The sequence below is a fragment of the Antedon bifida genome, chromosome 7 (genome assembly GCF_963402885.1).
Source record: "Antedon bifida chromosome 7, ecAntBifi1.1, whole genome shotgun sequence".
NCBI classification, from domain to species: domain Eukaryota; kingdom Metazoa; phylum Echinodermata; class Crinoidea; order Comatulida; family Antedonidae; genus Antedon; species Antedon bifida.
In genome coordinates, this window is record NC_136232.1 from 12,341,148 (window position 1) to 12,354,149 (window position 13,002).

Here is a 13,002-nt window from a genome sequence, read left to right on the forward strand (position 1 = left end):
AAGACGTACTCGACGCGATCTCCTGGTTAACCATTAAACTTTGTATGCTACAGTGAACAAGATATGTTACCGACGTCGAAACGAAGCACACGTGCTAAGGCTACCACTCCAGCCAGCCCAGACCCGCCAGCAGTACCTGAACAGGAGATGGAGTTGCTCGGCCTAGACTTTAAAAAATTTGTCCAGGATTCTTTTAAATCTGTCTTACAAGGCCAATCTCAAATAAGAGAAGATCTAAGCAAAGCCATTGAATTTAATTCTGAAAAGATTGCAGTGCTTGAAACGAAAGATAAGGCGAGAGAATCAACGCTAATTAGCATTTCAGCTGATATTGAAAACATGCGAGAACAACTAACTGGCTGCCATCTTGAAATTAACAGAGCCGAACGTTTTTCTAGACGAAATAACATCAGGCTTGTTGGCCTTGAATTAACTCCTGGCGAAAATTGCATCCAGGTTGCAAACAGTATTTTGAAAAAACATTTCACACTGTCAACTATGCCTGTTATTGAACGAGCGCATCGAGCTGGACGGGGAATGAAAGGTAAATCACCTCATATCTTGGTACGTTTTTTATCTTACGTAACTAAAATTGAAATCATGAAACAAAGACATGATGCTCTTAAAGATGAAGTGTTCTATATTATAGACGACCTCACCCCAAAAGATCTTGCAGAAAAAAAGAGATGGAAAGACCGAGTCAAAGAGCTATACAAGAACGGGGTTAAACTACGCTTCTCCGCCGGAAAATGGCGATCAACCAATGGATCTTCATACTTCCAAGAGTAGCAGTTTTTGTGCTTATTACGATGTAACAATTACATTATATGGCATTAACTTTACTATATTAATGCCCAGCAATATTTACTTTTTATTATAACTTTTGAACTATTATTTAAGTATGGCGTAACAGCAACTTCTATTTCATTAAGCCCAGAACCAATTTGGCTTATCAAATTATTTCTTATTATTTATTGAACTAATATATTAGCGCTCAGAAATATATTAGCGCTCACAAACACTTAGTTTTTTACTATATACTCTCTTAAAATTTCTGCATGAATCTGAAACAACTTGATTTTATTCAATTGTATTTTTTCCAACGTTGTTATTTAATTATTCTGCATACCCAAATACATGCTTAACCTGAAACCCAGGAGCCGCCCATTTATGTAACTGAATTACTATTTTATATATCATGCTAAACTTGTTTTGTTTTAGAACCCTTTTTATTTATTTTTTTTATGCTAATCCTTATTTATTTTTTTATTTTAGAGAGACGCTTGCACCGGGCAATATATGTACATATTCGCCACATTTCATGTCGCAGCCACAGATAAACCCTTTGATCTCCGGCGGTCAGCATCATGTTGTTAGATTGCCTTGATATATAACGTAACGAAATTGCAACATGGGATCTATCACTGTGGTTAAAACACTGCCTTACTTAACAATTGGCAAATTACCGAAATGTGAGAATATTACCATACCTGTAGAGCAAAACCACACGGTGATATAACGGAAGGGTGCATCCAATAATTCAGAGCTTCTTGAACAGTCGCTATTCTTCTGTCTTCTGGCATTCTATAAGGGAAAAGAACACAATTATAAAATGTTGAAAACATGTGAAGTTATTTGCAGTGTGTTTACACCCTAAAACTGCGCAAAAACATTAATAACAATTTATTTACATTCGGACAACTTTTTAAACGCTTAAGAGCGCACTGTTTCAATTGTTAATCATGCAATTCTGTCAGTATGTTTTAGTCGCGTGTGTTCAACGCGACTCAACAGCTCACTCTATCGGTTGGATGGTCGGTCGGTTGATCGGATGGTCGGTCGGTAAACACTAACTCAAATTTGAGTACGCGACTGCTGTATATGGCCTTGTTAGTATTAGGAATATTTTTTACGTGTGAGTTATTGAATTGTAACTGTGTATTGTTTGAATATCAAATCACTTTACTGAACTTACCCTAACTCAATGGACGGGCTACGGATATGCCTTATCCTCTTGACACACACAGGATTTGAACATTCAGACTGTTGGATATTTTCTTGAAAGATGGACATATGTCGCACAAAAAAGTTGTACTCCGATCCAAAAGCATCTATGTTCTGCCGTTTCCGTTGTGTAAGTTGTATGTTGTGGACTTCACAAAGCCATCTGACTTTCGCCAACGTCCATTTACCTTGGTTGCAATTGTTCACAATATTTAGCAACAACTTGCACACGTCACCTCCATGATCTTCTATGATTTTATACAGCATAGGAACATTTAGGATAAGCCTAGACAGTATAAGTAGCAAGTTGTCTATAGTGCATGTGTTTTGTATAAAACAATGACAACTTGTCCACCCCATATTGGAATATTATTTGACATATGAGAGTCATTTCTGCAGAATGCATTGCCTTAGCTTTTACTCCGTCGTTTCCAAATTTCTTCCGGATTCTCTATGTCTTCTTTTCGGGGCTTCTTTACTGGACTTTTTTAGACTTGGTTTTGTTCCTGGCAGTGGGTGTGTTTACTGAAGCGGATTTGGTATCTGGTTCATTGGATTTTCCATTTTTTCGGTTAGTTTTACATTCGGATTGTGATGCGCTTCCTCTAATTTACTTGCATTTTCCGTATTTTGTGGAACGTTTTCCTGTGCCATCCGATTTTTATTATTTGAACGTCTTTTCTTTAGTTGTAGGAGCCCATTCTTTGATTTTGAGAAGTACTTTCCCGGCTTAGTTCTTCGAACCTGTTCCTGTGTTTTCCCCTTAACTTTTCGTTTTTTGCTTTCCTTGAGATGTACTTCAGCTACTCTTCCGGTAATATTAAGGTAGGATTTGCGTATGAAGTGTGCTGGTCGTAAGCGTTGACGGTTTCCCCCGAGATAACCTTTTTTGACGTTCCCAAACCAATTTTCAATAACCGCATTTGTTGCTCTATTAATTACATATACTGGTTTGTGGCTTGCAGTTTCCTTCCCGTACATTCTGTTTAGGTCTCCGAGGAACATTGCGCTCTATAGCGGGAATATATGCAAGAATTGGTCGAGTATAATTTTTGCTAGTCCTTCAGTGTAGTATGGATTCTGTTCAGGATCAACCGGTGTATGGTCATTGTTGACACTTTCGTAAACTTCATTAAATGTTACGTACCAAGGCGATGATTTCCTGATTGTTGCAGATCGCTCTACATCTTCATCTTCATTTCTTCCTGCTTCTTGACATGCGTCTTCTGCTTTCGCCACATGCGATGCTGTAGGTGTCTTGCTAATTAGATTGTTCATGTACTTCACTGATGCATCAACCGATGTCGACACTGTTTGGTGTTTAGTATAACACACAAATGCCTGAAAATTGTTGATGCATCTTCCAGTTTATACTGAGTTTGTAGTGCGGCGAAACAGTATAATACGAACTGTCTCTTCTTAACGTCAGTTGAAAGACTTTTCAATCTGCGCGAAATATCATGAATCATGTGTGCAGCACAAATGTGCGGATAGGAGCCTTTAATTTCATGAACGCTCTCGTGGGCAATGCGCCACGTTCGTTGCAAATATCCTTTGCAATCTTCTGAATTAAAGCTTCGCAAGACTGCTTTGATAAGGGCCCATGAATAGTCGATCTCAACTCGTCTTGGTACCACTGACGCCACAGGCCTGGTTCGGCTTACGGTATTCAGAAAACGCTCCAGAAAATGTTGTATTTCCGAGGCATGCTGGTCTGTGCTTATCATCTTGCAAACCGGAATACCAGCGCGACCTTTTTTTGGGATTTGGCATGACCAGTGCATAATACAAAATTTGTTTGTCCTGTCCAGGTATTCATGATCGATCCAGTGGCGTCGAGGTGCAATGTTACAGGTCCGTTCTTTAGTTGGTCCAAATACAGCTGCGCTTGTTTGTCAATCATGAGGTGGACTTTGAAAGGAAATATAGTGAAGTACTGTATATATCCACCATTAGTATACTTTGATGAAGGGGGTACATCAGCGTACACATGCCTTACAATGTCCACCTCTTGACAAAAGTCTTCATGAAAATTTTGAAGGATTTTTCTTTCTGATATTATTTTTCGCAACACGCCCTGGGTGGAGCAGGCTGTCAAATTTCCAGATTGTTTCTCTGTCTTGGTCATTTCCCCAACAGTTTTGAAATACCACATTGGAACTCCTGTTTTCTCCATTTCTCTTCCTACTTGTCGTCTACGCTCTCTCTTGATGCGTCTCTTTTCACCTTCTTTGCTTTCATTGACTATTCGTCCTTTTCGCTCTACAATCATCTTTACTATTCTCTTTTCTTTAGGTCTTGTTTGTATTGTAAAGTTATAACTGGCACACCCATCAAACTTACAAAGTGCTTTCATTTTAAGCCAGGGACCTGATTTACGACTATTTTCAACCTTTGTTGGGTTTTATTTAAAAACTGAAACACAACATGGTATCACCTTATTAAATTTTCTGTATACGACGTCACTCCAATTATTACATAGTCTATGTTTGTTTTTTGATGGCTTTATTTTAACCCATTCGTCTGATGAAATAGAAATAATGAATTTTCGTGGTGCTTTCGTACTGTAGGGTTCATTCGAATTTGTAAGTGGATTGCCTTTAGATTGTGCAGAAACGTTTGAGTTTAAGGAGAAATCGATATCTTCGTTATGCTTACAGGAACAATCATTCTCAATCAACTCTGAGAAATCCGACGCATCACCTTCAACACCTTGCCCATGTTGTCGAGAAAGAAAAAAATTATCTATGTCCGAATACGTACTAACCGTATCTTCAGACAATGAAACATCTAGATCTTCATCTGACTTATCTTCTAGCCCCCTTCCTGGTCGTTTCGGATTTTCTTTTGGATCCACACTATCCCTTTGTTTTGTTTTCTGTGTGTCTTTTTTGTACTGTTCCTCGTCCAGGAACTTTGAGATATCCGATAGATCACTATCAACACCTTGCACGTGTTGCCAAGAATCATTAGACAATATATCCTCAGAACGAACGTAGTCATTATCAGAAGATATAATAATTGTTTCTTCGTCTGCACAATCGTCTAACCCGTTTCTCGCTTGTTTCAAATCTTGTTTTGGTTCCACATTATCCTTTTGGCTTTTTGTAATTGCACTTTCTTGAGTGTCTCTGCTAAACTGTTTACTACCACTTGTTGATAGGTCTATTCCAGTTTGTTTATTTTCTTGAATCTTTTCATTTCTTTTCCCCCTTTCTGTTTTTTTTTACTGTTTGATTCCTCGTCCAGGAACTGTGGCACATCACCTTCAACACCTTCCCCGTGTTGCCAAGAATCATTAGATAGTACATCTTCAGAATGAAAATATTCATCTATGTCCGAATATGTACTAACCGTATCTTCAGACAATGAAACAACCCATGTATCGTCACCCCGGTCCATGCCGTTTATAACGTAATTATAGCCCTATAAATCATGCGGTTATATTGCATTTTTTATTTAAAAAAAGTTAAATTGTAGTGACGTTTTAAAATGGCGTAAAATGGCAGCTAGACGGCATGGACCGGGGCAAGTGGTATTTTTCTGAAATGACTGGACCCTACTTGCCCCAACCCATGTATCGTCATCCCGGTCCATGTCGTTTATAACGTAATTATAGCCCTATAAATCATACGTTTATACTGCATTTGTTATAAAAAAATTTTTTAATTGTAGTAACGTTTTAAAATGGCAGCTAGACGGCATGGACCAGGGCAAGTGGTATTTTTCTGAAATGACTGGACCCTACTCGCCCCAACCCATGTATCGTCATACCGGTCCATGCCATTTATAACGTAATTATAGCCTTATAAATCATACGTTTATATTGCATTTTTTATAAAAACGTAAAATTTTAGTAACGTTTTAAAATGGCAGCTAGACGGCATGGACCGGGGCAAGTGGTATTTTTCTGAAATGACTGGACCCTACTCGCCCCAACCCATGTATCGTCAGCCCGGCCCAAGCCGTAAGTATAAAATAATTTTGTGCCCCATACATGTGAATGTGAATGTCGAATAAGTAACCAACTTCACACAAAAAATTGAGTATCGAATAAGGAATAAGTAACCAACTTCACGTCGGTTATAAACTATTATTATTTATATGGATTTTATAAACGCACCTACTGTAGTGTTAATTATGTCAACAAACGATCAAACAATCCTATGCCTAGCAAACGCCTAGCCTATTAAGTAATACCCCTTTCACACCAAAACTCCGGGGTGTCTCCGGAGTGTCTCCGGAGTTTTGCTTTTGGTGTGAAAGGGGTATAGTACTAACAGGCCTAGCTAGGCCCACTAACACTAGCTAGGCTGCAGCAATACGAAACTTCAACTGGAACTCATAGGCTAATTATGTTTTTTCCAACGATTCCACGTCTTGTAGGGATGTCCCCATTGATTAATCAAAATCCTAAAAACGATCTAAAGCTAATTTAAATGCCCTTTTGAATGAAATTAGTACATATATATATATATCCGAATCGTACACAAAAATCTTCTGCTCCATATACTCGGTGGTGTTTACAAACAAAACAGAGGCAAGACAACAGGTGGCGCTGTTGTATTTCACAGTAATTTGTACACTAGATATTTTTTTCATCCGCGAAACTTTTTTTTTCTTACACAAAAATGCTTAAAAAGTACTATTAAACAATCGTTTAATAGTGAGTACTATTGACCCACAATCGTACAATCGAATGGCAGGAATTTATTTAGGTGTTATATAATAGTTCTTGTTTTACTTGATCCTGAAAATGGTTCCATGATGGTTCCGAAACGTTTTTTCATTATATCTTGAAAATAAAGCATGGTGTAGTAACTGGAGGATACGTGAACAACTCTGTACGCCGGATATAGAAAAACTGACCATAAGTGCAAGACCCTTCTATCTACCACGAGAATTTTCTCAAATTTTCCTTACAGTGTGCTACATACACCCAAATGCAAATATTCATAATGCGAGTGAGACTATTTCCAGTACTGTTCACCGGTATGAAACAATGGCACCGGACGCTCCACAAATAATTCTAGGAGACTTCAACAAATGCACTTTGAAGAATGTGCTACCTACTTATGAACAAGCAATCTCTGTAGAAACAAGAGGCAGTGCTACGCTGGACTTATGCTACTGCAATGTGAAAAAAGCATACACAAGCAAAATCTGTTCAAAACTTGGAAATTCTGATCATAACAATATACATATTATGCCAAAATACAAGACAAAATTAAAACAGTCAAAACCAGTAGTTATACAACAGCAGTTGTGGAGTACAGAGGTGGTTGAAAAGTTGCGTGGCTGTCTAGCATGTACTGATTGGGATATTATGTTCGATGACGATGATACTCTTGATGTAAGGGTATCTACAATCTCAGCATACATATCCTTTTGTGTTGATATGGTTATACCCAAAGTAACAAAAAAGATGTATGCAAATGAAAAACCATGGATCTCTAACCAACTAAGGAAACTGTTACAAGATAAGCGTATAGCGCATAGAGGAAAAGATACTCCTAAAGTCAAGGAAATTCAAAAGGAAATAAACAAGTGTATAAAAAATAGCAAACTGAAATACAAAAAAACACTAGAAAATAAATTTAAAGACAAAAATCCTAAAGCAGCATGGAAAGCAATTAAAACACTAACCGGCTACAAAGAAACCATATTGCGTGTACATGGAAGTGAGAACTTCGCTAATGACTTAAACAACTTTTTCTGTCGTTTTGAATCCGAGATATTAGTTACCAAAAATGAAAATGAAGACACAGAAATCCGCGAAAATAAGACTTCATTAGTAAACAATGCAGTCATAAATGTAGTTGATGTGCGTAATGTATTCGCCAAAGTAAAGCCTGGTAAAAGTACTGGCCCTGATGGAATTGGAAATCGTGTTATTAAATACTGCAACCAAGAGTTGGCACCGATATATACCAAACTTTTTAATGAGAGTTTAGCAAGTGGTACAGTGCCCAATCAATGGAAAACGGCCTGTATCTCACCAATTCCTAAGATAAAAAATCCCAAGGAACTTAATGACTATAGGCCAATAGCTATCACATCCAATGTTGGTAAGTGCCTAGAAAAGATTGTACTTAGGCAGTTGCTTGATCAGACGAATTTTTTTCTCGATCCTCTCCAATTTGCCTATCAGAGTAATAGAAGTGTTGAAGATGCTGTGCTCTTCCACTTACATAATATTTACCAACATTTAGATGTGCCTAAATCATATGTAAGATGTTTGTATATAGATTTTTCTAGTGCTTTTAATACCGTTGAACCTGGTTCATTAGTACGCAAACTTAAAGAAATGAACGTAAACGACACATTGACTTTATGGATATTATAATTTCTTAACAAAAAGGTTCCAGTATGTTAAACTAAACGGTATTTTATCTGATAAAAGAACTGTTAGCATTGGCACGCCACAAGGGTCTGTTATCTCCCCAATGTTGTTTTCACTGTTCACCAGCAGTTTCAGAGCCAATTCAAATGAATGTTGTATAGTAAAATATGCAGATGACACAGTCATCACTGGATACATTACTGGCAATGATGAAACAAGCTATAGACAACTAGGATGTGATTTTTATCACTGGTGCTGCAATAACAACCTGAAACTAAACATAAAGAAAACAAAAGAAATGCAAATTGATTTTAGGAAAATTAAAGAACCCTTAGAACCTCTGATTATAAATGAAAATGAGATTGAAGTAGTAAATGAGTACAAATATCTGGGTTGTATAATTGACAATAAGCTAAATTGGATAAATAATGTAAATAAAGCCACATGCAAAGCCAACCAAAGGATGTTTATTTTAAGAAAAATGAAGTACCTACAAATTGACAAAACCATACTTAAATTGTTTTATAACTCTGTAATTCTCAGTGTAATACTTTTTTGTAATGTTTGTTTTTATGGTAATACAATACAAAAAGATAAAATTAAACTTAATCGAATAGGAAATAGAGCAATTAGACTAGTAGGAGAGCACTTACCTGATATTGAATCCTTGTATAAAGAAAATGTGTTAAAAAAAGTATCATTGATGATGAAACACATCCTCTTCACAAACAATTTGCTCTCATGAATTCTGGCATAAGACTACGTGCACTTAATACCAAAACAAAACGGTTTAGGTGCTCGTTTGTACCTAATGCTATACACTTATATAACTCCAGAGTACAAAGATAAAATGTAACCGCTTTCGTTTATTTTTATAGCTCACGCATGTATTTTTAATGCTTTTATATAAACTTTAAGTCATCGTTAGTGCAATATAATAATAAATCATATAATATAATTAAATAATAATAATTTTTATCTAATTTTAACAATTTTTAGCCTCTTAACTTTTTGTGTGTGTTTTTGTAAATTGTATTTTATATTTTTGTATTTTGCCAGTTTTCAAATCACATTTCTGTTTTTTAAATGGACAATAAAGTATATATGACTATGACTATGACTATGACATTATATAGTAAACGTCTTTTAAAATAATTAATTTAATTAACCATTTAAATAAGTAAATATTAAATGAAATGATGATTGTAAGATTGAATTTATTATTATTTATTAGAGTTGAGATATTCCACCCGATATCCGATTAAAAAAAAAGAAAACAAATCAATGCCGACTTGCCGATTTAAGCATTTGTCTCCAGCGGTCGGTGAAGTCATACCGGAAAGCTTAGTCTGGGCTCCAGACGGAGTTTTGTCTTAATATTAGTAAAAATATAAATATATTTGCACATATGGCGTTTCATACGTGTATTACTTGAGTTTGGATATTTTCAGACAAAAATCGCGGTCGAAATAAAAACAAATAAATAAACAAAAAAGACAATAAATACAGACTTGGGGCAAGTCTACGGAAAGCTCTGTCTACACTATCAAACCTCCATGATCAAACTAGTTTAACAAATGCAAAAAAAGTGTTATGTACCCAAATATGGTGGTGATATGCCCAAATATGGTAGTGATATGACATCATCATATCCATATAAGGGCACATCACAATTTTTGTCACATAAAATTTGAGCTACATAGGGAATAGCCGGAAATAAAAAAATACATTAAGTATTAAGTAAATTCAATAAAAGAAAAGGTTTAAAATTGAGAATTTATTCCGAAATTTCCACATGATTTATCTTGGATTTCCGTCTTTCCGACATAAATGTTATGGAATTCCGTCTTCCCTAGATAATCATAACATTCTGCATTTCAAAGAGAAAACTGATCTGGAATTCCGTTTTTAAAGAAAATTATCGTCATGGAAAGACGTCAATTATCATGAAAAGAGGAAATATTTATCTCTGAAAGACGTCCTAATCACTGTTATTCCGTGTTAAAAGTCTTGTCTTGTCTGTCAAGTTTCATTCAAAAAAGTCTGTTAGTGATGATTAGTAATAATAATAATATTTATTTCCAAAAGATGTCTTAATCACTGTTATTCCGTGCTACAAGTCTTGTCTTGTCTGTCAAGTTTCATTCAAAAAAGGCTGTTAGTGATTAGTAGTAGTAGTTACGCTAGACTTTCATTAAACCAGGGTAGTAACAAAGTGCGAGGCAGCGAGGCAGGCGAGGCAAGTCAAATATTTATGCGAGGCATCGTTTTACCGTCACCAAAAATGCGAGGCACCATTTTATTATTTCCCAAAAGTGCGAGGCATGAAATTCAACAAAATGTACGAATCCGGGTGGATTCGGCCCTGGAGGCGTTCGTCCCACTTGGGGCCGAACGTCTTACTTTATAGTCCAAACCAAAACAAAAAGTTTTTAAAGGTGTTTAATAACATATTTCATTGATATTGCAAATGTTTTCGATATAATATATAAAATAAATTACAAAAAAATGTAATTATATCATAAATTATGCATTTTATTATTTCGAAAACTGTGTTTAGTGCATTCGCAAAAGGACCAACAGAGGGCGTCATTTAGTCAGTTGTTTATGGCTCGGTGGTCTGAGCTCGTGTCTATGGCATTCAAGGTACCGAGATCGAGCCTCAACTTGGGTAACGAAACAATATAAGATTTTTTTTTATTATTCGTATTGTTTGTTCAATTTTATTTCTTAGTGTATAGATTATACACATGATTTATAATGAAATCTAGATACAAAGTAACTTATGTCTTTATTATTATGTAACAAATGTGGTTTATGACATTACACGCAAAGGGATCTTTGATCGGATTGTTATACCGGCTATTGTATTTGCGTTAGCAAGATCCTATCATATATTATAAATAATTAAAGATTCTGAGAAAATCAATCAACCAATATATCTTTTACAAATCAATTATCTTTATTTAAATCAATGCATATAACCTATAATTCGTCATAGTGACGAATTAAATCTAGTTATTATTATTATTATTATCATACACCAACTTCCTCTTTAATTTCATTGTACACATCTGAAATGTAAATGAATATTAAATACGTATATTCTAAGATCCTTCTATCCAAAACAACAACGTACTTCCCTGTTTAAAAGTAAGATTTCTTTTTATAATAACTAAAGATAGAGGGTTCAATGCCATAGTCAGTTGCCGACTATTGTATAACAAAATGATTTCTTTAAATCACACAGGCATAGAGAAAATCGTAAAAGAAACATAAACGTGTAGTTCATATCAAATTATACTATTGTTGAAACATACAATGAGGGATGTATCAATTTAATTTAAGAAAAAAAAATTTTATCTAAAACTGTTACGTCACAAAGTCGAGCGGCGTTTTTTGTAAGAAATATTTCTTGTTTTAAATAAGGTTCAGATAAGTGATTACATATAAGTAATTAAATAAGAGAGTCTTTATAATAACAAGCACGAATGTGCGATACTCTCGGGGTACAGCAAAATAAGCTGTAATGACGTCATAAGACGGATGTAACGTCACATACACATCAATAACCTCGGTACCAAGTATGGCTATACGGTACCATCTTCGAGACGTCATATGGTTGCATGCGGTATGAAATTAAAAAAATCCGGCTCTATATAGCTTTGAGGACATGTCCCTGTATATCATGCCAAATCCCAGCTCAATACTACAACGAATAAGGGAGGAGTAGTACTTTATAAATCGCACTTTTTACTCAAAAGTGTCGGATGGAGGAGAAGATGAGAGAGTCCTAGACTCGGGTACCCCGAGTAAAAATTACAGATTTGTAATCTTTTCGCAGACAGAACAATGCTTTATTTCTGTATCTTATGAATTATGCATCATCTAAGAATTAAGACAAACAATGAATAAAAATCTTTTCTTGTTCGGTTATTTTGAAAACTGACTAAATTTCCAGATGTTTTTTTTTTTTTTATCTTTTATGGGTCTCTCCCATCTTTATTCATTCAATCTTTATTCATTCAATAATGTATATACAAAATTCATTATTATATAATATAATAAAATAATATTATAGAAGAAGTTGTTAATATAAGACAGCACACAAACAATCTTTTTATAGTACTGTATATAAATATTGCACATACATAAAAATAAACTTTATAATATTATACCTTATGAATATTGTTTCAAAAAGAACATTCATTTTTTTATTTACACAATTTTTCAGGTAAGTAATACGTTTCATTATTTTTATACATAATTGTTGTTTATAGCATTGATAAAATGTATATTCTTATATTTTTTTCATTTATAAAGAGATGATGAAGTGAGGCATATTTCCATTTATTTAGTTGTTTTAATACATTAGCTTTGTATATGCTTAGCAAACCAATTGAAAACACATGATCTACATATGTATTTCCAGTGCCAAGTATTATATTTTTGAAATTTGCCTCGATATTGAATTTAGTTATTGTATGCTCATTTATGTAAAGCCACAAATTATTTGCTTCCGCACATTCAAAAAATAAATGTGCATCATCTTCAACACAGTCGCATTGTATATGTTTACAATGTTCCATATACATAACCTCTTTCTAGTTGGCATAATCCTATGTAGTAACTTAAAGTTAATTTGTTTGAGCTTG

At 34.9% G+C, this 13,002-nt stretch overlaps 1 protein-coding gene and 1 pseudogene across 1 annotated transcript; one reads left to right on the plus strand and one right to left on the minus strand.

Annotated features, from left to right (window-relative positions):
* On the plus strand, positions 1-789 carry LOC144848916 (uncharacterized). Its single transcript, XM_078705867.1, has 2 exons — positions 1-544; positions 650-789. The coding sequence occupies exons 1-2, from the start codon at positions 64-66 to the stop codon at positions 787-789; spliced, it is 621 nt and encodes a 206-aa protein (XP_078561993.1). The 5' UTR covers positions 1-63.
* A 692-nt stretch (positions 790-1,481) lies between these two features.
* LOC144848917 (uncharacterized) lies at positions 1,482-3,934 on the minus strand (annotated as a pseudogene).
* Between the last annotated feature and the right edge of the window lie 9,068 nt (positions 3,935-13,002).

Coding starts and splice junctions, on each gene's coding strand:
- LOC144848916 (XM_078705867.1), top strand. CDS start 64: ATGTTACCGACGTCGAAACGAAGCACACGTGCTAAGGCTACCACTCCA. Junction 545..649: donor AGCTGGACGGGGAATGAAAG/GTAAATCACCTC, acceptor TCTATATTATAG/ACGACCTCACCCCAAAAGAT.